The sequence below is a fragment of the Mesoplodon mirus genome (assembly GCF_964341445.2).
Source record: "Mesoplodon mirus genome assembly, chromosome: 2".
NCBI classification, from domain to species: domain Eukaryota; kingdom Metazoa; phylum Chordata; class Mammalia; order Artiodactyla; family Ziphiidae; genus Mesoplodon; species Mesoplodon mirus.
The window spans coordinates 123,229,880-123,255,839 of NC_138977.1; the positions used below are offsets into that span (position 1 = coordinate 123,229,880).

Here is a 25,960-nt window from a genome sequence, read left to right on the forward strand (position 1 = left end):
CACACATCTGTACGTGGTTTCTTGTGTGACGTGAAGGGCACTCCTGCAACCGGAGATTCAGACTGACCTGGGATGAGTCCTCCAGTCGTAACCCCCAACCTTTCTTATCGCATCCTGGCTCACAGGGAGGCTAATAACTGTCTGACTCGGGGGAGGACGGCCGTGCCCTCAGCGGGAGGAGCTTGCTGCCGTCTGGGCCCACGGATCCCTGATTGAGGCACGGACGCTCAGGAATGATCCCGTCAGTAAAACATGGCAGTGCCGGCAGTGCAGCTGTGGGCTCTATGCAAGGAGAGGGTCCAGCAGCATGAATAAGGGTCCCAATAAGTAGGAATTAGGCCGGAAAAGGAGATGCGTGGTGGGCATTCGCCAAGACCATTTTTAACTAAGGGTGCTGTCTCTTAACAGACAAGAGCCACCTCCTCACCACAGAAGAGAAGGGAAAGTCTGTGCAGGCCCCCCTTACGGTCCCACTTCCACATCTTCCTCCCTTCTCCCCACTTCCCTCCGTGGGCGTGGGCAGCCCTGTCGGGGGGTCCCTCCACCTCCCCAAGGCAGAGCTGGTGCCCTGCCACCCCACAACACCTCAGCCCAGGTCTGGGGGCCCAAGAGACTTGGAGCTACCTGTCGGACCATCCCAAGTCCTCGGGCGGCCGCTCAGGCAGAAGGGGTCATGGCACTCCAGGGGTTACCCCTCTCCAGGGGTTGGGTGTGCGGGCTTATCCCAGCACCCAGGATCCCTGCCTCAGGCAGAAGGCCCTGAGCTGTTACGCTGCAGCCCCCATTCCAGGGGGTCTGATTTTCCCAGGAAGGAAGCAGGCAGTCCGGGACCTAAGGGGAGGGAGGGCAGGTGTGGGCACGTCAGCTGGTATGGTAATCATCGCTAAGAAAGGCTTTGCTGATGGCAGTGTTTGCGGGAGGGCCTCGTGCGCTGGGGGCTGGCGCTTCTCTCATACAGGAAGCCGGACACCATGAGCCTCAGCGAGGAGCAGGTGCAGACGTTCCTGGACCAGAACCCTGGCTTCGCGGACCAGTACTTTGGAAAGAAGCTGAGCCCTGAGGATGTGGCCAGCGTCTGCGAGGACGGGTGCCCGGCGGGCTGCACCAGTTTCCAAGAGCTGTGCCAGGTGGAGGAGAGCACGGCCCTGTTCGAGCTGGTGCAGGACATGCAGGAGAGCGTGAACATGGAGCGAGTGGTCTTCAAGATCCTGCGGCGTCTCTGCTCCCTCCTGCATGCCGACCGCTGCAGCCTTTTCATGTACCGCCAGCGCAACGGCATGGCCGAGCTCGCCACACGCCTCTTCAGCGTGCAGCCTGGCAGCGCCCTGGAGGACTGCCTGGTGCCTCCTGACTCAGAGATCGTCTTCCCGCTGGACATCGGGGTCGTGGGCCACGTGGCTCAGACCAAGAAGATGGTGAATGTCAAGGATGTGACAGAGGTGGGTCCTGGGCCTCGTGGGAGTTGGCGAAGTGTTCCCACAGTCCCCGAAGGACGGGTCAGCCCACTGGCTGAGAGGGGGCCCTAGGCCTTTAGGAAGGCAGCCAGAGAGGCAAGTGGAACAGGTCCAGGCCAGAGCTCGCGGGAAGGAAGGAGGCCCTGGGGTGGCTGGGAGGGCAGCCTGGGCGGGCCCTGCTGCCCCCTTGACCTATAATTCCCTGGATGGGGGTTTGGGAGGACGGGGTCTGAGCAGGGGCTGGCGCAGAGGCCCAGAATGGAGGGGCCAGTGGACCTCAGAGCCCTAACCATACTGCTCACTGGGGCGAGCAAGTTTGGGGGTTCAGGAGAAGTTGGTCCAGGTTCCCCGGTAGTCCAATGGTTAGGACTCGGCAGTTTCACTGCCGCGGCCCGGGTTCAATCCTGGAACTGAGATCTGCAAGCATCACAGCCAAAAAAAAAAAAAAGCAGCAGGAGCAGCTGGTCCAGGAGGGGGCCGGAGGGGTGGACGCAGTGAGTGCCTGGAGCGGAGAAGTCTGGGAGGACAGGTTCTGGTTGGACGGGAGGGAGGGGGAGGCCAATGACACTTCAGGGGTGGGGCGGGGTGCCAGGAGGACAGATGCCTCAGGGGAGAAGGGGGCTTGGACTGGGGGGACCACGCCTGTTGGACAAGTGTGAGGGACAGGGCCCCCAGGGGGCGCAGGGAGAGCCTGCTGCCTTCTCCCATCCTATCCGTCCCACCTTGGAGAGGGCCAGGGCCGCTGGTATGGCCTGGGAGCGTGAAGCAGCAGCCTTGGGCTGGCTCACCTCCTCCACTTTCTGTGAAGGAATCCAGAGGGCGTTACCCAGCGGACAGGCCTCCGCCAAAGCAGCCAATATCCCCTCGTCCCTGGAGACAAACGGACGTGTGGACAGACCCCCAGACCCTGGCTCCTTGGCTGCAATCCTCTTAACTTATCTGCTCAACCAAGCCTCGGTCCAGCGACCTGAATATACTAATCTCTCAGATTAGCTTCATCTTCACTTCCTTTTTAGGAAATGGGTCACCCGTGAATTGGGATCTCAGGAGCATAAATTACCAGGAACGAAAGTTCGGCAGGAATGGGGGGGCTACAGTGAGCGCCTCCCCTGCCCCCACCGCCCTCCCGTTTCTCCCTCCCTCCCCCCGCCTCTCCCCACTCCCTTCTGTGAGCCTCCATCTGCGCCCCCCACCTGTGCTATTGGTGTCTCTGAGGGTCTGGTTCAAACTGCCTGTGCCCGCCCAGGGGCGCGGCTGTCTCTCCCTGGGGCTCAGCTTCTCTTCCAGCCTTCACCGGGACAGCTCGCTCTGATGTTTCCCCAACCGCCCAGCACAGCTAGGTGCCTCCTTCATGGGGCAGGGGCATGGCATTGGCCTTAATCCTCAGGGCTACGCTGGGTCTTGTTTGTCATAGCTGCACTGGAACAGAGACCAGAGTCAAAATCAGCAAAAAGTTGAGTCTCCAATAAGTGTATCATGAAGCCCAGATGTCACTTTATGGAGGGGAAACTGAGGCAGAGCCTGTGTCCCACCGTGGCGGGGGGTGTGTGGACAGCGGTGGCCAGAGGGGGTGCCACAGGGCTGTGATGTCACCCCGCCACCCCTCTGTGGCCCCTGAGACCCCAGGGCTCATGGGGAGGCGGCCGGGCAGGAGGTCCCAGAAGGCTCAGCAGGGGCGCCTGGCTCAGCAGTAGTCCCTGAAACCGCGTCATGGGGGTCCGGCATGTCACCGAGGCATCTAGACCCTGTCGAGGTGGGCGGCTGGCTGTGGGAGGAAATTCCCAGGAGCTGGGATGGCTCAGATGAGGGAGGAGGGGGCAGGACTGAGCAAGCCGTGCAGAGCACAGTTGGGCCAGGAGGCGGGGGGACCCGGGGATGCTGTGGTGACCAATGACTGGGTCTGGGCAGTGCAAGCAGAGGGTGGGGGCACTTTAAAGAAATGGGTTGGGTCGGAGGGGCAGGGAAGCACCAAGGCCCAGGTCCTCTCTGTGGGGCGGAGGGTGGATGCCAATCCTTGGAATGGGGACAGGGGAAGGCAGGTGTTTCTGGCAGTGAGATTCAGGGGCATTGGGCCTGAGGCTGGTCACACTCAACCAACTGGGCCAGGACAAAGCTTAGATGAGCTGTTCCCTGTGGAGACAGACCTGAGAGACCTTCAACTGGCCCCTGACCAGGGAGAGGCCCCAAAGAGCAACTCTAAGGCTGGGAGAACCTGCCCTGGGGGCCAGAGTTGGGCAAAGGTCTCATCGTGGGGGCAGGAAGCCTGCTGGAGCGTGGGCCCAGGAGATGCCCCCCCGGGGCCTGGCAGATAGGTCCTGGATATGGGAGGTGGCCCGAGGTGCCCCGAGGTGGCCCAAGGTGTCTGAGGGCAGCAGGAGACGGCAGCCTGGATAAGGAGGGGCTTGGGGACAGGTGGACTAGACAGACTCAAGAGGCATCTAGAAGGCCAGTCGGCCAGATGACAGCAGATGTGGGAGGACCTAGGTCTGCCTGCAGCCCAGGGTGGGTGCAGAGCCTGCAAGGACCCTGCAGAGCCCGTGGATCGAGAGCTGGGGGTAGCTCGCTCTGAGATGGGGTTGTAGAGACTGAGCCAGGCTGGAGCCCCGAGGGCAGGCCATTGGCCGTGTCCTCATGTGCTTCCCAGGCTCCTGATACCCGGGGCATGGCCACCTAGGTCTCAGCACTGGCCTGGGCAGCTTAGCCCTGACCCCCAGGGACCAGGGAGACCAAGACTCCAGGTCCATAGAACGACGGCCCCTCCCTTCTCTCCTCTTGCCTTGCAGTGTCCCCACTTCAGCTCCTTTGCTGATGAGCTGACCGACTATGTGACAAGGAACATCCTGGCCACGCCCATCATGAACGGCAAAGATGTTGTGGCTGTGATCATGGCTGTGAACAAGCTGGACGGCCCGTGTTTCACAAGTGAAGATGAAGATGTGAGTGTCAGGGAGCCCTCTGTCCCCGAGTCTTCACAGTCCTGTGCCTGGCGGGGCCCGTGCCTGGCAGGTGATGTCTGTGTAGGCACCTCTCCTAGGCTTGGCTCCGAGGACTCGTCTACACATCTGTGTGTACAAGTCCACGGCCCACGGGCTGAGGTCCATGCTGTGTGTGCGGCCCCTCCTCCAGGCAGCTGGGAGTCTCCTCCACAAACGCACAGCTGGGCACACATCTGAAAACCAGGGTTTTTACCTGCTGTTGTCACAACTCCTGTTTCAGGTTTTCCTGAAGTATCTGAACTTCGGGACGTTAAACCTGAAGATCTACCACTTGAGCTACCTGCACAACTGCGAGACACGCCGAGGCCAGGTACCCGCACGTGCTGCCAGCCAGGGCACGCCCGCTGGCGCCAGGCCCTCTGGGCTGCCTGAGTGTGGCCAGGTCCCCCCACCCTGGTCTCTCTGGACAGAGGCACATGGTTCTGTGGGCACCTGGGCAGCCGAGGGAGAGGGCCCGGGGCTTTTGTGGCTGTGGATGCAGAGCTGTGAGTATGCCGAGCTGAGGCAGCGAGGCCGGGTGTCTCGCCCTCAGGCCCCAGGGCTGTGACCACCTGCAAACACGGGCATCAGCACTCCTCCTTAGAAGCTGCCTCAAGCGTTCTGTGGAAGGAGCAGGGGTGGATTATGAACGTAGAGCAGGAGCAGAGGGTCCCCCCACTCCCCGGCCGAGCCTCCCGGTGGGCTCTGCCTCTGGCCACACAGGAGAGCAGTGGCTTCCAGGACTGGAGTCTGCTTCCCCCTGAGCGAGGAGGCCTGGGGGCCCCGGGGGTACACGGCGCTCCACCCTCTGTGGCCCGTGCAGAAGGCGGTGGGGGCGCGGACACAGTGGCGAGGGGAGGGCATGAGAGAGGGCCCTGGGCAGGGCCTGAGGCCACAGAGGAGCTGGAAGCCTGCGGCCAACTGGACTGCAGTGTGGGGCTGAGAGCAGGGCCTCGGGGCCCACTGAGGGCTCCGGAGTGCACGTAGAAAGGCCACCAGGTGGACTCTGAGCCCCACGCTGTGGGGACGGGGTTGCACGGGGGATTTATTAGGCTCGCTTCTTTCTTTCTGCCGTCATTTGTCTATCAGTCTGGACTCAAGGGTGTTTCTGGCATGACCTGACTGATTTCTTTGCTCAGCTTGTTTTCTCAGCAGCTCCTGTGCCCTCTGACATGTCCATCGACCCCATTTGTTTGGTTGTTTGGTGGGCGGATTGTTTTGGTTTGGAGGTTCTGCACATCCTTATTCTCTGGCACTACAAAATGCTTTAGTCTCATTTGTATTTTCCGGCCCAGTCCTGGAATTAGCCATTCCTCAAGAAGTACGGTTCTTTTTGCTGGAGACGGTCTTAGAAACAATGACCTGGGCACCAGGTGTGATCTTGGCTTGGCGTGTCATAGCTTCTAGGCCCTCTCAGCTGACAGAGCGAGGAGATAGGTGTATGTCTACAAGCCCATGCATGTGCACGTCTGTAAACACTTCTACGTGTAACCATCTGCATCTATATTGAGTTAAGTCTGAGTTCTTGCTGATGTCACCAACCCCAATCATCCCCATATGGATCGTTCTGGCCTCCGCCCACTCCACGCTACACGAAGACCCCTGGCTCCCGTCCTCTGCTGTCCACTTAACGTCATTGTCCAGCCCCCTTGCACGTGTACAGCAGGGTACCTGTGACCCATGAGAAACCAGTTCATCACTGGAGCACAGAGATGTGTGCAGTTCCTTTGCCTTTACTCTTGCAGACGCCATGCATTTCCAAAAACGCTGAGGTCAGCGCCTTTTCCCCATCCCCTTCCGTGAGGAGATCTCTTGCATTCTCTTGTCACAGTCTGCATTCTTCCCTGGAATCCCCCAACCTACCAAATGATTTTTAAATTTGCAAACATTATGGTTCATTCTTTGTGCTGTAAATTTCTATAGGTCTTGACAAATGCATCATGACATGTACCCACCATTACAGTGTCATAAAGCATCATTTTCACCACCCTAAAGACCCCCACCTCCACCAAAGCCCTGACAACTACTGATATTTTCACTGTCTCCATAGTTTTGCCTTTTGTAGAATGTCATACACTTGGAATCATATGGTATGGAACCTTTTAGGACTGGCTTTTTTCACTTAGTAATATGCATTTAGGGTTCATCCATGTCTTTTCATGATTTAGTAGTCCATTTCTTTTTTTTTTTTTAACATCTTTATTGGAGTATAATTGCTTTACAATAGTGTGTTAGCTTCTGCTTTATAACAAAGTGAATCAGCTATACATATACATACATCCCCATATCTCTTCCCAGCCCATTTCTTTTTGTTGCTGAATAGTATTCCAATGTCTAGATGTATTGCCATTTATTTATCCATTCACCCATGGAAGGACATCTTGATTGCTTCCAGCTTGGGGCAATTATGAATAAAACTGCTATAAACATTTGTAGACAGGTTTTTGTGGGGGTACAAGTTTTCAATTTGGTTGAGCTAATACCAAGGTGTGTGATTGCTGGATAATATGGTATAATTGTGTTTAACTCTGTGAGAAACTATGCAGAAGTGGCTGTACCATTTCACATTCCCATCAACAATGAATGAAAATTCCTGTCACTCTGCATCCTTGTCAGCTTTTGGTATTGTCAGTTATTTAGATTTTAGTCATTCTAATAGGTGGTTCGTATTATTGTTTTAAATTACAACTCTCTAATGACAAATGATGTTGAGGAACTTTTCATATACTCATTTGCCAACTGTATATCCTACTCTTTGGTGAGGTGTCTGTTCAGATCTTTTGCCCAATTCAAAATTATGTTGTCTGTTTTCTTACTGTTTAGTTGTAACAGTTTTTTTGTAAAACTGGGGTTTAAGTCCTTTATCAGATATGTATTTTGCAAATATTTTCTCCAAAAGTATAGCTTGTCTTTTCATTCTCTTACCAGTGTATTTGGAAAAACAGAAGTTTTACATTCTCTTTTTTTAAAATCGAGTGTAGTTGACTTACAATGTTGTGTTAATTTCTGCTGTACAGCAAAGTGATTCAGTTATACATATGCATACATTCTTCTTTAATATTCTTTTCCATTATAGTTTATCACAGGATATTGAATATAGTTCCCTGTGCTGTACAGTAGGACCTTATTGTTTACCCATTCTATATATAAAAGCTTACATCTGCTAACCCCAACCTCTCACTCCATCCCTCCGCAACCCCTCCCCCTTGGCAACCACAAGTCTGTTCTCTATGTCCATGAGTCTGAAAAACAGAAGTTTAAAATTTTAATAAACTTTTCCTTCATGGATTGTAGTTGGGTGTTGTATCTTAAAACACCTCAGCAAACCCAAGGTCACCTAGATTTTGTCCTATGTTATCTTCTAGCAGTTTTATAGTTTTGCATTTTACACGCAGTTCTATGAGTTAATCTCATGAAAGGTGTGAGTGTCTACATACAGTTTTTTTTGCGTGTAATGTCCAGTTGTTCAGCAGCAGTTAGTGAAAAGACCAGCCTTTCTCCATTGAGTTTCTTTGCTCCTTTGTCAAACTGCAGTTGACTGTATTTGTGTGAGTCTATTTCTGGGCTCTCTACTCTGTTCCATTGATCTATGTTCCTATTTTTGTCACTAATACCATACTGTCTTGATCACTATAGCTTTATAGTCTTGAAGTTGGTAATATCAACCCCCCAACTTTTTTTTCTGCAGTATTGTACAGGCTATTTTGTGGGGTTTTGCCTTTCCATATAAACTTTAAAATCGGTTTGTCCGTATGCACAAAATAGCTTGCTGACACATTAATTTGGGAAGAATTGGCATCTTAACAATAAGGAGTTTTCAACTCATGAAAGGAGAATATCTTTTTACTTAGATTGTCTTTGATTTCTTCGGAGTTTTGTTGATTTTGCATATAGATTCTGTGCATATTTTGTTAACTTGTACCTAAGAATTTAATTTTATACTAATGTAAGTGGTATTGTGTTCTCAATTTCAAGTTCCAGTTGTTCATTGCTGGTATAAAGGGAAGCAACTGACTTTTGTATGTCAACCTTGTTATCCTGTGACCTTGAGACAATAACTAATTAGTTCCAAGAGGTTTTAAAGATTGATCCCTTGGTATTTTCACATAGATGATCATGTCATCTGCAAACAAAGACAGTTTTTTTCCTTCCCTACCCATCTCTATCCATTGTTCTTCCTTTCCTTGTCTCATTGCATTTGCTAGGACTTTCAGTACGATGCTGACTATGAGTGGTAAGAGGGGCATCCTTGCCTTGCTCCCAGTATTAGGGAAAGAACCAGTTTCTCACCATCAGGTATGACATTCGCTGTAGGGTTTTTGTAGAACTTTTATCTAGTTGACCAAGTTCCCCTCTATTTCCACTTTGCTGAGAGCTTTTATTCTGGATGAGTGTTCGATTCTGTCAAATATTTTTCTCCATCAATTGATATGATCGTGTTATTTTTCTCTTCTTTAGCCTGGTAATATGGTGGATTACATTAATTGATTTTCAAATGCTGGACCAACCTTGCACACCTGGGATAACTCTCACTTGGTCATGGAGCATAATTATTTATATATACTATTGCATTTGTTTCACTAATATTTTGTTAAGAATTTTTGTACCTATGTTCATGAGAGAGTTTGGCCTGTAGTTTTTCTTTCTTGTAATGGCTTTATTTGGTTTTTGTATTAGGGTAATGCTGGCCTCAGAGAATGGGTTAAAAGGTCTTCCTCTGCTTCTATTTTCTGGAAAAGATTATAGTGAATTGGTGTAATTTCTTCCCTAAATGTTTTGTAGAATTCACCAGTGAATCCATCAGGGGTTGGTGCTTTCTTTTTGGAAGGTTATTAATTATTGATCCAATGTCTTTAATACTTATAGCTCTATTCAGATTATTCTATTTCTCCTTCTGTGGGTGTTGGTAGTTTGTGTCTTTCAAGGCATTGAAACATTCATATAATCTAAGCTATTTAATCTAGATTATTAAATTGGGGGGCATAGAGTTTTACAATTTATTACTTATTTTCTTCTGCTTCCTTTAGGCTTAAATTAGTCTTGTTTTTCTAGTTTCGTAGGATTAGATTATTGATTTTAGATCTCTCTTCTTTTCTGATATGTACATTCAATGCTGTAAATTTCCCTACAAGCACTGCTTTCACTGCATCCCACAAATTTTGACATGTATTTCCATTTTCATTTAGTTCAACATCTTTCTAAATTTCTCTTGAGACTTTTTCTCAAGAGAAATGTATTAATTAGAAGTGTATTGTTTAATCTATTTTGGAATTTTCCAACATCTTTCTGTTAATGACTTCTAGTTTATTGCCCTGTGGTATGAGAAAGTATTCTTTATGATTTTTAATTCTTTCAAATGTGTTAAGATGTGTTTTGTGGCCCAGAATATGGTCTATCTTGGTGAATGTTCCATGTGACCCTGAGAAGAATGTGTGTTCTGCTGTTGTTGGATGAAGTAGTCTATAGATATTCATTATATCCATTGCTGTTTAGTTCAACTATTTTCTTACTGATTTTCTGCCTGCTGGATCTATCAATTAACTGAAAGAAGAACATTGAAGTCTCCAACTATAGTAGTGGATTTATCTATTGCTTCTTGCAGTTCTATTAGTTTTTGCTTTATGGAATTTGATGCTCTGTTGTTAGGTGCATACACATTAAGGACTGTTATGTCTTCTTGGAGAAATGATCCCTTTATCATTATGTAATATCCCTCTTTACTCCTGATCATTTTTCTTCTTCTGAAGTCTGCTTTGTATAAAATTAACATAACTATTTAGCTTTCTTTTGATTGGTGTCAGCATGGTATATATTTCTGCATCCCTTTATTTTTTTCCCAATTATTTTCATTGTGGTAAAATACACATAACAAAAAATTTACTATCTTAATCATTTTTTTTTTTTTTGCTGTACGCGGGCCTCTCACTGTTGTGGCCTCTCCCGTTGCGGAGCACAGGCTCTGGACGCACAGGCTTAGCGGCCATGGCTCACGGGCCCAGCCGCTCCGCGGCATATGGGATCCTCCCAGACCGGGGCACGAACCCGTATCCCCTGCATCGGCAGGCGGACTCTCAACCACTGCGCCACCAGGGAGGCCCTCTTAATCATTTTTAATGTACAGTTCCGTGGTATTAACTACATTCATGTTGCATAACCATCTCCACCGTCCATCTCCACCGTCCATCTCCAGAACTCTACACAGCTTCCCAAATTGGAACTCTATCCTCATTAAACACTAACTCCCCAGCACCCCCATCCCAGCCCCTGGAAACCACATTCTACTTTCTGTTTCTATGATTTTAACTCACATAGGTGCAATCCTACAGTATTCATCTTTTTGTGACTGGCTTATTGCACCGAGCATAATGTCCTCAAGGTTCCTCCATGTTGTATCATATTACAGAATTTCTTTCCTTTTTAAGGCTGAATAGTATTCCATTGTATGTAGATGCCACATTTTGCTTATCTATTCTTCTGTTGCTGGATGCTTTTGTTGCTTCCACATTTTAGCTATTATGAATAATGCTGCTGTGAACATGGGGGTACAAATATCTCTTTAAAACCCTGCTTTCAATTCTTTTGAGTGTATGCCCAGAAGTGGAAATGCTGGATCATAAGGTAATTCTGTTTAATTTTTTAAAGAACTTCCATACTGTTTTCCAAAGTGTCTACACCATTTTACATTCCCACCAACAGTGCAAAGCAGTCCCAGTATTTCCACATCCCTGCCATACTTGTTTTCTGTTTTGTTTTGTTTTTAACAGTAGTCATCCTAACGGTGTTAGTTAGTTCTGACTGTAGTTCTGACTTGCATTCCCCTAATGATTAGTGATACTGCTCATCTTTTCATATGCTTATTGGTCATTTGTATTTTTCTTTGGAGAAATGTCTATTCAAGTTCTTTGCCCATTTTTAAATCTGGTTGTTTGTTTTTGCTCTTGTTGTTGAATTTTAGGAGTTCTCTACATAATCTGGGTATTAATCTCTTATCAGAAGTGTGATTTGCATATATTTTCTCCCATGTGTGTTGCCTTTTTACTCTGTTGATGGTGTCTTCTGATGCACAAAGGTTTTTAATTTTCAGAAAGTCCAGTTTGTCTATTTTATTCTTTTGTTGTTAGTGTCTTTCAAGTCATATCCAAGCAATCATTGACAAATCCAATGTCATGAAGTTTTTTCCCGTGTTTTCTTCTAAGTTCATTGTTTTGCATGTGGATATCTAGTTTTCCTGGTACCATTTGTTGAAAAGACTGCCCTTTCCCCACTGAATAGTCTTGGCATTCTTGTCAAAAATCATTTAGCCATATATGCTAGGGTTTATTTTTGGACTCTATAAGCTTTCTTTTGGTCTATAGGTTTGTCTTTATGCCAGTATCACATGTTTTGATTAATGTAGGTTTGTACTATATTTTGAAATCAGAAGATATGAGTCCTCCAGTTTTGTTCTTTCTCAAGATTGTTTTGACTATTTAGGGTCCCTTGAGCTTCTATATGAACTTTAGGATGGGTTTTTCTACTTCTGCAAAAACATCATTGAGATTTTGATAGGGATTACATTCAATTTGTAGGTCACTTTGGGTAGTACTGACACTGTAACAATATTAAGTCTTCCAATTCATGAGCAAAGGATGTCTTTCTAAGTATTTGTGTCTTCTTTAATTTATTTCAGCAATGTTTTATAGTTTTCATTGTTACAATAATTCTAGCTGTTATAATTGCTCATGTATTTACCTTTACTGGGATCTTTATTTCTCCATACAGCTTTGAGGTCCTTTCATTTCACCTGCAGGACAGTTCTTGCAGGGCAGGTCTAGTGGTCATGAACCCCCTCAACTTATGTTTTTCTGGGGATGTCTTAATTTCTCCCTCACTTCTGAAGGACAGTTTTGCCGTTATTTTTTTTCTTTTCTTTTAGCACTTTGAATACATCAGGCCACTGCCTTCTGGGCCCCAAAGTTCCTGATGAGAAATCTGCTGATAAACTTACTGAGGATCCCTTGTATGTGATGAGTCACTTCTCTCGCTGCTCTCAAGATTCTGTCTTTCGACAGCTTGATTATAATGTGTCTTGGTGTTGGTGTCTTTGAGTTCATCCTACTTGGTGTGTTTTGAACTTCTTGGGTGGAAATATGCATGTCTTTCATCAAATTCCAGGGGTTTCCAGGCTTTATTTCTTCAAATATTCTCACTGTGTGTCCATCTGCCCTAGGTGAGGTCTAGCCCATCTCCCTTGGAGAAGGTGTTCTGAGTGGCTCTCATTCTGCCCTTGCTTTGAGGCTTGCTTTCTCCCAGCTTCCTCTCAGCCAAGCCCCTTAACCTAACTGCTGTGAAGACATTTCCCCAAATTCGTATCAGCAGTTCCATAACAGTTGTCTCAAGGTAAGATTCAAATCCAACCCCACATACCCCAGGTGTGGGCCTAGTGAGGCAAGTCTGGAGCATTTTCTGGGTCTTACCCCACCACACACACTTTCCCCCAGTGGATCTCACCCAGGGGGATTGTGTTCCCTCTAGGAAAGCCAGATCTCAGGAGAAGCCAGGTTTTTGATTCTCTACCTGTCATATCCTGAGCCCTCACCTCCTTCTCTGGATACCCCGCTTTTCTGCTCCCTCTCATGCAGACTGTCTCAGGGTCCCTGTCCTTCTGCACCTCTCATCAGCCACCCCAACTCAGCAGTCAGAGCCATACTTTGAAAACTTAGGTCCTGTCACTTGGTGGTCTTCAGGGACTCCCCTGCACCTTTCTGGCTCACCCCATCCCACCATTCCACCCCGGCCATGCCTCCCTCAGGGGCCTCTGTATATGCAGGTCCCTCTGCCAAGAATACTGTCCCACACACCCTATGGCTCCTCTGTGGAGAGATCTCCCCCAACCTGAGCATCCCCACACTCTGGCCCTGTATTCCCTACCCAACTCCACCTGCCGTATCCCCTGCATTTACTCATCTCCCTGTACCAAGCCATCTGGTTGCTTGGTTTGTTCATGTTCTAGCTGCCACCCCCTCCCCCCTTTAGAAAGTGAATTCTAAGAGTTGGGGATTTTTGTCTGTTCTGTTGTCCAGTTATATCAGACCTAAAGCAGGCAATAAATATTATTCCAGCAAATGAATTTCTGACACTTAGGAAACACGACTATCTGGAGACTCATCGTTTCCAGCTCTTCAGACCGCGTGCATGTACAGATGTGCTTTCGGTGGGAGTTCTAAAGGGGACTTCCAACAATGGGCATACACGTCTCAATTAAGTACTTTGATTTCCACTCAGACATCGCCTAATCCCAGTAGAAAGCCGTTTCTGAGACCTTACACTCTGAACAGCATTTTAAAGAAACCTAATTGCTTCACAGCTCTACCTCACGGCTCTTTTTGAAAAGAAAAGTCTAAAATGAACCAAGCCTGGCTGCCGTGTTGCCTGTGGTTCAGCTTGGTGCCCGCTTCTTCCTCGTGCTGTAGGGGAGCCCTGACCTCGAATTAAAGCAGTTCTCAGCACAGTGCCCACCCTTCCCTCCCCCAGACCTTAGCAACCCTCCAGAGTCCTAGGCCCCCCTCCCCAAGTCAAGAACCACTGTCAGTCAGTCCTGATCACTATCTCCATGGACTCTGGCTCAGGGGCTCCCGTTAATCCCTTTTTGAGAGTGTCTCAGCCACTTTGGTCAGAGGCCATAGAAGCAACGAAGAAATCATAGGTTTGGCCCTGGGATGTTGGAATTTATCTCAGACCTGCTGCGTCAAGCTGACTGGCCAGCTTTAGCTGACTGCCCAACAGTCCATGTTGCACCACAGCTTGATGAAAGTCCCCAGGGGTGCAGGGCCTTGGCCTCCGTGCTGCCCCCCAGGCTGTGCTTTTGCCCACGACCCACTGGCTGGTGTGAAGCCTGGAGCATGTGTGCTGCCCCTCCCAGGATGGGGTGGGAGACATCCCGATTCAGGAGCTACAGAGAGAGCATACAGGCTCAAATGCTGTCACACACCCCTGATCTGTGAACAAGTGGAAGCATTCGGAAGTCAGCATATGCGAGTCTGGAGACAGCAAGGAGGGGCTGGCTCTCCTCTCCACCCTGGGCAATGCAGGCTGGTTTCTGTCATTGCAGCTCCCACCGTGATGTCACTGGACACGAGGTTGGGAAGAGACTTGCCATAGTGTGGACCTTCTTTCCACCATCAGAAACCTTAAGAGTATGAATAACAGTGAACTGTAGTGAAATAATGAGGAAGCAATGCGTTTGCATATTTATTACCTTTGCCTTAATGTAATTTTCTTAATTTTTAATTTAATTTATTTATTTTTTGGTCGCATGGGTTGTGAGATCTTAGTTCCCCAAACAGGGATTGAACCCACTCCCTTGGCAGTGAAAGCCCCCTTCTTGGGGGCTGGAAAACTCTAAACCCTGACCTGGCAGTGGCTACAGGTGCCTCCGAAGATGCCTGCACCTCACTCAGGGTGCACCCTGGACTCAACTCAGAGTTAAAAATGGAAACAGGAAGAAGGGGAAGGGCAGAAGCCTGGGGTGGCCCGTGCGCCTGGCTTCAGACCACCGTGGACATGCTGCCTGGCCCGCTGAGCCCCCGTTTCCTTGGGACCATATTAGAACCTGCTTCAGAGCAGGGTCCAACGTGGGGACTGGTCCTTGGTCTGACTGGGGCACTGGAAGGGCAGGGGAGACAGGACACTCTCTGCCGGGACAGAAGGAGGGGACAGGGTGGAGAGTGGAGGAAGGTCTCGCCTAGAGGCTGTGCTGGGACACCTTCTCACTCTGTCCCCCTCCTAGGGGATGAGTTTGGGGACTGAAGTACTCAGATGGCTCAGAAATTAGGTGTGTGGCCCAGACACCCTCACCCCTGAGCTCAACTGTCCAGGACATCCCTGAGCACCTGACCTCCCCCACCCTGACATCTGTGACATGGGTTCTGGTCCCAACCAGGACTGGTACCCAGGGATAGCTCAGCAAGTACCTGTGGGATAGATGCACAGGTGACTAACACTCACACACACTCACACTCAGATGCACACATTCACACACACCCACACTCACAGACTTGCTCACACTGGCACACGGGTCGCCTAAGAGAGTCTGCCACCTAGGAGTCTCCCACGTGTGTCGGGGGAGGGGGGGGCTCCATGGTCACCCACACCCACTGCCCTGCATGTCCTTCCTCTGTCACCTGGTGACTAAGCACCTCAGTCCCCTGCTGCTAATGGCCTGGAAATGAATGCACCCGGCACGGAACTCTCTACCTTCCCCCCACACGCAGTGGGTAAGGATGCCAATCTGCCGCTCCCCAGCTCTGTGACCTCGGGAAAGTCAAGTAACTTCGAGACCTCAGGTTCCCCACCTATAAAATGGAATAGTGAGGTTCTGCCCTCTGAATGCTGGGAGGATTAAAGATCCTTAGAACAGCGAATCTCACCGCCTCCCATGCACTCTGCAAATGCACGCTGAGCACTCAGGGGCCAGGTGCTGCTCTAGCCATGAAAAAGCTGTGCCTCCCAACCTCATGGAGTTTGTGGTCGAGTCCAGAGACAATGAGACTGTACATCTGTGAGGCCGGGGACGAGATGGGGTGCTGCAGGGGATCTGGTGCCACAGGTGCTCAAGGAGGGCCTTCCCTGAGCCACTTTAGGCTGAGACTCAAGGATGAGAAAGTTCTGGGCTGAGGGCTGTGAAGGCAGAGAACAGAGCTTGTGCAAAGGCCCTGTGGTTGGTCAGAGTGAGCTTTGAGGTCACAGTGGGAGTGCGATTCAGACACAGGGCAGAGAGGTGGCGGGGCCAGGCCACAGGGAAAGCCTCCTCCACCAATGGGGAGAGGTGGGCATGGAGGGGGCAGGGCCGGGCTGCTGGGAAAGCCTCCTCCACCAATGGGGAGAAGTGGGCACAGAGCGGGTGGGGCTGGGCTGCTGGGAAAGCCTCCTCTACCAATAGAGCGAGATGGGCAGTGGGCTGCCTCCTGGTGAAAGGACTCTAGGCAAGTGGGGTCTCCAGTGCCCATCCCTACCTGTAACAACAAAGGGTGCGGGTGCTGCAGAGGGCCCTGAGGGTGGCTGGCAGGAAGGGAGCCAGGCAAGGAAGAATTGCAGTGGAGGAGGAGGGGCTGGGCACCAGGACGCCCTTATTAAAGGTCAGAAGGCACGGAGGTGGTGAGTGAGTGTGAAAGGGTGGGGTCTAGAGGGACCTGCCTGTGGGCCGTGGCTGAGGAGGTGGGGAGGAGAGCCTGATGGGTGGCCCTGGACAGCAGCCTGGGGCCCAGTTGGGCGTCAATGTCTGGGGCAGGGTCTGGCCAGGGCCACTCTCAAGTCACTTTGCAGAGACCACAAAAGCACTTGACATCCAGGAAACAATGAATTCATGTTCTCAAGCCCCAGCTTCTCACAGGCTAAATTATGGAGGGCTGGCTGGTCAGATCTTTGCCTTTCAAGCTCATGGCAATTGATTTCAGTTTTCACTCATTCACTCACTAACCCAGCCAGATGCCAGCACCAGGCAGTGAGCGGCAGGGATGTGGCCAAAGACTGGAGACTTTACCTTCCAGAAGGTTTGCAGGGCCCCTGAGGCAGGGAGCAGAGTGTCATGTGCTTGGATCAAAGCCTGGGTGCCGGCACCCCGTTGGGAGAGGCACTGTCATCAGTGTCCCCCAGGGCTCCCGTGGTCAGAGCATGTGTGAATGTGTGTGTCTCAGGTGTGACAGCTCACACCCAGGTGTCGCTGTGGTCAGACGGGTGTGGGCAGGTGTGGCCACGACCCACAGGTATGTCACTCCCCAGGTGCTGCTGTGGTCAGCCAACAAGGTGTTTGAGGAGCTTACGGACATCGAGAGGCAGTTCCACAAGGCCTTCTACACTGTGCGGGCCTATCTGAACTGTGACCGATACTCAGTGGGCCTCCTGGACATGACCAAGGAGAAGGTGAGGTCTCAGCGCCCCAAAGACCTCCTGGCCAGCCTCGCCCAGCTCCGCTGCTGACTCAGTGACTCACTCCTTTCTCTCCTCTGCCCAGGAATTCTTTGACGTGTGGCCTGTGCTGATGGGGGAAGCCCAGCCGTACTCAGGTCCACGCACACCTGACGGCCGTGTGAGTCATGGGGTTGGGGGGAGGGACAGGCCCTGCCCGTGCACCCTGGATTTCCTGGCTTCAACCCCAGGGTGGGAAGGGGTCTGTCCCGGCCCGATCCAGGGTGGGAGAGGGAAGGAGGGCTAGGGGAAGTGTGTGGGGGCCGAGGACGAGGCTGTGGGCCCGCTAGCTATCTGACCGCTGCAGAGGTCAGGCCCCCGGGGCCATCTCCCCTGATGCCAGCCCTGCAGTGCTTTGGGGCCGAGGGCCAGGCCTGGTCTCCTGACGAGGGCTGTCAGCCTGGTTGTAAAGACCAACATCTGTCCTGGTTGACCCTAACCTCCTGCTGCCCTATTCTTAAATCATTGTAACATCTGCCTGAGTGGGGCTTCGTGGGTGTGTGTGAGCAGGGAAGGGACATGGACAGGTATCTCTGTCACTTATTGTGCGTCCAGCCCGGGTCATACTTCAGAGCCTGGCCGTGCCTCAGTCTCCCCTCCTGTGAAATGGGGATAATAACAGGGCATCAGAGGATTCCATGGGTTCTGTGTGCCAAGTGCATGCGGGAGTCTCTGCTCAAAGGCTGGCTGTGACCACAGCTTCTCATAGTTATGTGAGTGTGAGTGAGTGTGTGTGTGTGTGTGTGTGTGTGTGTCACAGATGTACAGGCCTGGGTCAGCTGCATGCATATGTGTGTAGGAGTACAGGGCCCAGTTTTTGCGTGGGCTTGAGTGGGACACAGACGGAGGGAAGACAAATGTAAACCAGAGTGTGTAATATGTGTCCCACGACGGTTGGCGTGTGTGTACATCGTGTGCACCTGTGTGCCTATGTGCAATTATGTGGGCATATGTTGTGACGGGTTCCCATCGGGAAGCCCCTCACGCCTGCTGTGGTCTGTTTCTCAGGAAATTGTCTTCTACAAAGTCATCGACTACATCCTCCATGGCAAGGAAGACATCAAGGTCATCCCGTAAGTGTCAGGGTTTTATGAGAAGCATCACCCAAGGGCAGGACTACCCCGGACCCAGGCTGGATTGGCCTGAGGACCTGTCACGGCGGAGTCAACGGCCCCTGGCTCGGCCCCGCACACCTTGGTGCTCCCTGAGCTGGGGGGCGCGGCAGGACGCGGTGGGGAGGGAGGCCCACTTACTGGTCTGGGAGGAAATGAGTGGGGGCCTGAGGAGGTCCGAAGTCCCACGGATGTTGGTGTGGATGTCCAGGGGATCAGATGAGCTGTCCAGGCGGCTCTGTCAGGAGCGACTGGCCTTTGAGGCCCTCAGGGTCTCGTTTTGGTTGACCCAGCCAGCCCAGCAGGTGGAGCCCCCAGAAGGGGAGGCCCAACACTGCACACCTAGTGGGGCGGGACAGGAGGGGACCCAGCCCAGCAGGCAGCAGAGCCGGGTGGAGGTCAGGGCAGCCTAGAGAGACTGGCAGGTGGCAGCTGGCCATTGCCAGCTCTACAGCTGCATGGCCACGTGACGTCCATGGCCCCATAAGCCTGTCAGGACCCCACACTGCAGGTCCCATGCAGGGACTGGGATCCAGGGCCAGGCCCGCAGGGATGAAGCATGTGGCCCCCTGTAGGGCAAGGGGCCTCAGGGTGGGCAGAGAAGGAGGAATGAGGCAGCTCAGGTACCCCCAGACCTCACCCCTGGCCTCCCCCTTGCCTTCTTCCCACAACCCACCTGGAGCTCAGAGAAGGGAATCAGCATGAACACACAGCTGAGCGTCTGGTCCTTCTGACCCTCTGCTTCTCTCCCCACAGCTCACCCCCTGCCGATCACTGGGCCCTTGCCAGTGGCCTTCCAACCTACGTGGCAGAAAGTGGCTTTGTGAGTCCCCCAGAGCCCTGTACTCGGTCACTGGCACCCCACCCCTTCCCACCGGCCTGTGTGCCCTAGCTTTGCTTACTTGGAAGCTCATCAGCTTGGACAGTCTATTTTAGAATCATACTGTATATTTGGCTGCTTCAAGTGAAACTGTGTTTCTGATCCTTTTTCAGATCTGTAACATTATGAATACCCGGGCTGATGAAATGTTCAAATTTCAGGTATCTGTCTGTTCATTCATAGAAAGTGTATTGTACTTAGGAAAGAAGATATTGTGATTCCGAAATGATGGACTGAATTCGTTTTTGCTGTTTAAGGAACACCCTCAAGTCTCACAGGCTAACGGTAGCAAACACGTGTTCCGTACACACAGGTCTGCGTGTTGGCTGGGCACGGCTGTGCCTGGCGAGGGTTCACGTCTGCTCCATGTGGGGACACATGACCAGGGTGGGCTCTTTTCTGAAGTAGGCCTAGGTCAAGTGGACCAGTGGAGATGGGCTTTGTCTCTCGGGGCCTCCTCCAGGAACTGGCCAGGGTCCGTATTTCACTGGCCAGGCATCAGTGGGATGTGAGCTAGGACCCACTGTAAGGCCCACTGGGATGGGAGTGCTAGGCCCCTTGCTCAACAATTATTAGGAACTTGGCAGCAGGGCATTCAATCAAGCGGGGGGCCTTCCAAGAGTGGGACCCTGTGCGACCACAGCACTCACACAGTGAGGCCGCCCCTGTGGACAAGGCCTCCCTTCTCCTCCGGGGAGAAGTCACAACACGCACCCTTGGGGGCCAACAGACAGGAACAGTGACCCAGTCTCCGCAGTCTGAGGGCCGAAGAAGCGAGGTTCACACTCCCTGGCTGACAAGCCGGGCCTGGGCCAGGGCCAGACCCAGGGCAGCGGTCAGTTCCAGACGCCTCTCCCTGCAGGAAGGGCCTCTGGACGACTCTGGGTGGGTCATCAAGAACGTCCTCTCCATGCCCATCGTCAACAAGAAGGAGGAGATTGTGGGGGTTGCAACGTTTTACAACAGGAAAGACGGGAAGCCCTTCGATGAGCAGGATGAAGTCCTGATGGAGGTAAGCACCTGTCACCACTGGGCTCCAGCGACGACGCCTGTGTGGTGGGGACACCGTCTGCTCCGGGCCCTGAGCTGGCACGTGAACCCGGGAGGAGCTGTGAGGTCCCATCCCGGGGCTGGAGGCTGGCCCACTGGGAGCTCCCTGTGCACTGGGGGGCGCCCGTGGTGGGTGACGCGCTCCTGCAGTCTCTCACGCAGTTCCTGGGCTGGTCGGTGCTGAACACCGACACCTACGACAAGATGAACAAGCTGGAGAACCGCAAGGACATCGCCCAGGACATGGTTCTGTACCACGTGAGATGCGACAAGGACGAAATCCAGTTGATCCTGGTACGTCGGTGCTCCCGTGGGGAGGCGGGGCATCCCAGGAGCGAAGGCACAACCTGCAGTCCCACTCGCTGCGCGTGGCCAGGGCAGCCCTTCCCTGGGCCCCAGGCCCTCAGCTGTGAGCAGGCAGTGACCACAGCCCTTCTGGTCGTGCAGTGCAAGGCTTCCACCATCATCGTCTGAGTGGAGAGCTTTGACAGGCGTGGAGAGGCGGGGACGTGCAGGAACCAAGAGCCCGCTGGGCTCTCATCGTCACCGCCTCTGAAGTTGGAGGCCCCAGCTGGGGCTTCTGGAGGCTCCCGCTGTTCTTTTGTGCCCAGTGTCACTTTGTCCCACAGTCACGAGGGGTGTAGCTGACACTGTCGCTCTGTCTCATAGCACACGTTCTCTGTCCTAGCCAACAAGAGAGCGCCTCGGGAAGGAGCCCGACGAATGCGAGGAGGACGAACTGGCGAAAATCTTGGTCAGAACCTGACTCCCGCCCGCAGGTGGAGACTGGGCAGGCCTGAGGGTGGGGTGGGGGTGGTGGGCAATGCCTCCATTCCCAGGAGGCCAGAGTGAGCTTGGGCACAGAGCGTGGGCTTGTGATGTTTGCCGCTGATACGCATCCACGTTCCTGCGCATCGTGTGTGCCCGTGTCAGTGCATGTGTGTCTGTGTGTCCGTCAGTGTGCCTGTATATTCACGTGTCCTTGTCTCTCTCTGCGTGTGCCTGTGTATGTACTTATCTCTGTGTTTGTTTCCCTGACAACATTACCATGTCTGCCCAGCTGGCAAGTTCTTGTTTTTGTGCCCCAGGTGGGAGAAGGGGAGAGGAAGGGGGCTGAGCTGGGAGGGGATGTGAGTGCCCCAGGCTACTGGCTTGATGGTACCGGACACCTGAGGTGACTGATGCTGGACAGAGTGTCCTGAGAGGAGAAAAGATGAGGAACAGGCGGGGCTTCGGTGGGTCTGCCCCCTTCAGCCCCACCATCCTTCCCACAGAAGCAAGAGCTGCCGGGGCCCACCAAGTTTGATATCTATGAGTTCCACTTCTCTGATCTGGAGTGCACGGAGCTGGAGCTGGTCAAATGCGGCATCCAGATGTACTACGAGCTGGGAGTGGTTCGAAAGTTCCAGATCCCCCAGGAGGTGAGGGGTCATTCATGATCAGGGTCCCAGTTCTGGGAGAGGTGGTCAGGGGTCCCAGGTCCCGCAGGAAGTCTGGGGGCAAACATGTTTATTACAGAATGGACAGTGCAGGCCAGCAAAATATATGGGGCAAGTGTGCCTAGAATACATGACTGGCTGGCTGGCTGGCTGGCTGGATGGCTGGCTGGATGGATGGATGGGTGGCTGGATGGATGGATGGATGGGTGGCTGGCTGGATGGATAGATGGATGGCTGGATGGGAAGTTTGTTACACAGGTACTCCAGGCAGTTTGATCAAGTGCCTCACTGGGCAGCAGTGGGTGTTTGGTTTTGGGGGAAGAGGAGACAGAAGCAGCCCAGCACCTGTGCAGAAAGCACACAGTACCCTCTAGGTGTGAGCACAGAGAGCCCCTCAGAGACTGTCCCAGGGAGGGGGGCACAGCCTTCCCAGCTGTGCTGCTTCCCTGTGGTTTTCCAGCTTCTGCCCTGCCTCCACCTTCACACCTCAGGGAGCATCTGCTTCCCCAAGGCCAAGTGAGGGAACCGTCTTTCTCTATGCCCTGGAGAACAAGTGTAGCAGGCTGGCATTTTCTAAAGACACTGTACAAAAAACAAAGGGAAAACACAAAAGAAATAAACTGTAGAAAGTATTAACAGAATAAAAAAATTCCAAATAATTTCTGGCCCTAAAAACCACAGTGGAAGCAATGAGAGGCTCCCTTGGGCCCATGTTCTATCGTCCAGAGATAACTGCTCACCCTCCTGCCACCCCTCGGCCTCTGGACCTTCAGCCACCATCCCCTTTCCCCCATCACTGGGCACATCCTGCCCCATTCTGATACCCATGGCTGAAATGGACCTTGTCTTCTGAAATATCCCAGCCCCCTCTCCTGGGGTTCTTGTCCCAGTCTGGGGCTTGGCAATAGGATGGAGGCCTCAGACACCCTGTGAACTCCGGAGCTGCTCTTGGCTTTGGCTCCGCCCCTCTGGCTGCCTGCCACCCCTGGTGCACCCCGCAGGTGCCACCCACGAAAGGCCAGTGGTGGGGCGGGGACGGGACGTGGGCCTTTCCCACAGCTGTCAGCTGGGAGAGCGACGGTGGGACTGGGCGCTCGGTGCCTGGAGCCCATGTCTCCGCCTCCCTCAGGTCTTGGTGCGGTTCCTGTTCTCCGTGAGCAAGGGGTACCGGAGAATCACCTACCACAACTGGCGCCACGGCTTCAACGTGGCCCAGACGATGTTCACGCTTCTCATGGTGCGTAGGTGCGGCAGGGGTGGGGAGAGGGCTCACCCTTCTGATCAGGGTGGTGAAGACCCTCCCGGTTCCAAGGGCAGCACCCTAGGTGGCGGCTCTTCCATGTGGGAGGTGGGGTCCTTCAAGGGCAGAGGCCCCTCTGACTGGCCCACACCCCCAGCCCGGGAAGTGGATGGAGAGCACCTGAGCTGGGAAGGGGCAGTGGGGTCGGGCCCAGCTCCCCGCCTCCCACCCCGCCACCCTCACCCAGCAGAGCAGGGAAGCAAGGGCGGGCGAGGGTGCTGACCGGGCTGCAGGATCGTGGGCCCCTGTCTCTGCAGACGGGCAAACTGAAGAGCTACTACACGGACCTGGAGGCCTTCGCCATGGTGACCGCCGGCCTGTGCCACGACATCGACCACCGGGGCACCAACAACCTGTACCAGATGAAGTAGGCGCGCTCCTGGGTCGCCCATGTGGCTGTGCACAGGAGTCAGCCACAGCGTCCCTGGGGAGGGTGCTGCGGAGAGCTCGCCTCCCAGCAGAGCAGCTGGGGAAAGCGCTGGCCTCTGAGGGCCTGCCTCACCCACAGGGGCGCCCCTTCCTCATGGGGGGAGCTGGGGGCAAACAGAGTGCTCTGGGGCTTCTGACCACTGCTTGTTTTTAATTAAACCTCTGTAACAGATCCCAGAACCCTTTAGCCAAGCTCCATGGCTCCTCGATTTTGGAACGACACCACCTGGAGTTCGGGAAGTTCCTGCTCTCTGAGGAGGTGCGTGCCCTCCCTTTACTCTCTTGCTGTATTTCCTGGCCGACTGACCTTCGCTTGCACCCCTGGAACTCCACTGCCAGCATCCACACACCACACAGCTCTGGTGCTGGAGAAGGGAGGCAGGCTTTGTGGTGGTGGCGATGGGGGTGATGGGACGGGCCTGGTGATTCCAGTTTGGAAATGCCCTCACTGGGGGTGGAGTGGGCTCAGGTCCCCAGAGTGTTGGGGGGGAGAAGGGGGTTTGGGGCCTCCCGGTGCAATGTGTGGCCACCTGGGTCTGGGGCCCATGACCCTTGGGTAGAAGCTGGCCAGCAATGCCAAGAAGGACAGAGGGATGACCTCCAGGAGGGGTGGGGGAGGGGAACGGGCGGGGTGTGTGGGGGACGCACCTGTGACCAGAGCCCCGCCCGCAGACCCTGAACATCTATCAGAACCTGAACCGGCGGCAGCACGAGCATGTGATCCACCTCATGGACATCGCCATCATCGCCACAGACCTGGCGCTCTACTTCAAGTGGGTACCGCCACCCACCCGCCTCGTGGAGACCACCAGGAGGCCCCATGGGGAGGGAGCCTGGCTGGGGGGCACCTGGGGCTCCAGGCAGACAACCCGCCCCGGGGCCCCACAAAGCCTGCACTCCCCACCTTGGTTCCTCTCCTGGAAGGGCGGGTGGGGTTAAGATCAAGGAGGACGTGTGGTCCTGCGTGGCGTGAGGGGGCGGGGGTCGACTCCCTCCCTTTGTCCTTGGGGTTCAGGAAGAGGACGATGTTCCAGAAGATTGTGGATGAGTCCCAGAACTACGAGGACAGGAAGAGCTGGGTGGAGTACCTCTCCCTGGAGACGACACGGAAGGAGATAGTCATGTGAGTGCAGGGCAACATCTCCCCCTGAAGGACTAGGAGCCCCAGGGCCCCCAACGCTCCAGAGCAAGAACAGCTCACTTCTCGACAGCTTCAACGCCTCACGCAAACGCTTCGCCTTGCCCGCTCTCCTTGCAGGGGAGCAGCTGCAGGACTTGGGGTTGGACAGGCCATGTGCACAATTAAATAGCATGCTCGCTTCATGAGCCTCCATCCCTTCGCCTGCAAAGTGGACATTCAGAACTACATCCAGCCCCAGGCCTGTCCCAGAGGCCCAATTAGGAAGTATGTGTAAATCACTGGTCCCCAAGAAGCACTTGCTGACCTTCGTTGTAGTCCCTGGCTGCCTAGGGAGAGGGGCGAGGAGACAGGGAGTGTGGGGGGAGGGCTAGAGCGGTGTGCAGGGTAGGACCGTCCACTGCCAGAAGGACACTGGGGCTTGGACATGTGCCCCCACGGTCACCGGGCCTTGCAGAGGTGGAGGGGAAGAAGGGAGGCCAGTGTGGATGTGCCTGGAGCTCCGTCTGCCCACAGGGCCATGATGATGACGGCGTGTGACCTGTCTGCCATCACCAAGCCCTGGGAAGTCCAGAGCAAGGTCAGAGTCATGCGGGGCCCCAGACGGCTTGCCCGTCCTCACGGGGTTGCGTCTAGGTGGAGCCTGGGATGCGGGAACAGACCCATTCATCTGCAAGCAGTGCCGAGGGCTGCTGCCCAGCTCTGGGGCCCAGCCAGTGCCGCCATGGTGGAACGGGCTGCCGCACTCCTGTGTGCCAGGCCCAACCTGAATGGTAGGGACACCAGAGTCTGGGGTGCAGAAGACCAAGGGCACTGGCCAACCTGACAGGATCTCAGGACAATATCTGACCAAGCACTGAATCCACAGCATGCCTGCCTTCTGTGTGCCTTTCAGGTCGCTCTGCTGGTGGCAGCTGAGTTCTGGGAACAAGGGGACCTGGAGAGGACGGTTCTGGATCAGCAGCCCATCGTGAGTGTTGCTTCCAGAATCCTCCTTACCCATCACAGTGCTTGGGAGCCTCAGGCCTGGCTTGCTCCACACAAGGGACCCCTGGGGGTTCTGGGGTTCTGGGACCTAACTCTCACTTTGTGGGGTCATGTGACATGAGTCTGGTGAGAATTTAGCTGGGACCGAATCTGGGTAAATTGTGGAAAAGACAGGGATTGGGTAAAACTGTGATGCCCTGCAGTGATGGAAAGCCGTTGCCGAAGCTGCAGAGCCAGACTGTGGCTCATAA

The 25,960-nt window shown here is 53.3% G+C and overlaps 1 protein-coding gene across 1 annotated transcript in view; it reads left to right on the forward strand.

Moving 5' to 3' along the window:
• Window positions 1-971: 971 nt before the first annotated feature.
• PDE6B (phosphodiesterase 6B) overlaps window positions 972-25,960 on the forward strand; it is a gene marked incomplete at both ends in the record, with an annotated part of 28,419 nt that continues 3,430 nt past the window's right edge. The window contains 19 exons of the mRNA XM_082611612.1: window positions 972-1,439; window positions 4,238-4,390; window positions 4,671-4,760; window positions 17,189-17,329; window positions 17,421-17,495; window positions 18,383-18,447; window positions 19,243-19,309; window positions 19,480-19,527; window positions 20,229-20,378; window positions 20,567-20,710; window positions 21,105-21,170; window positions 21,691-21,837; window positions 22,985-23,092; window positions 23,413-23,522; window positions 23,756-23,843; window positions 24,257-24,357; window positions 24,600-24,707; window positions 25,239-25,302; window positions 25,618-25,692. Of these exons, the coding sequence (XP_082467738.1) occupies window positions 972-1,439; window positions 4,238-4,390; window positions 4,671-4,760; window positions 17,189-17,329; window positions 17,421-17,495; window positions 18,383-18,447; window positions 19,243-19,309; window positions 19,480-19,527; window positions 20,229-20,378; window positions 20,567-20,710; window positions 21,105-21,170; window positions 21,691-21,837; window positions 22,985-23,092; window positions 23,413-23,522; window positions 23,756-23,843; window positions 24,257-24,357; window positions 24,600-24,707; window positions 25,239-25,302; window positions 25,618-25,692 (2,268 nt within the window). The remainder of the gene's footprint in view (window positions 1,440-4,237; window positions 4,391-4,670; window positions 4,761-17,188; window positions 17,330-17,420; window positions 17,496-18,382; window positions 18,448-19,242; window positions 19,310-19,479; window positions 19,528-20,228; window positions 20,379-20,566; window positions 20,711-21,104; window positions 21,171-21,690; window positions 21,838-22,984; window positions 23,093-23,412; window positions 23,523-23,755; window positions 23,844-24,256; window positions 24,358-24,599; window positions 24,708-25,238; window positions 25,303-25,617; window positions 25,693-25,960) is intronic.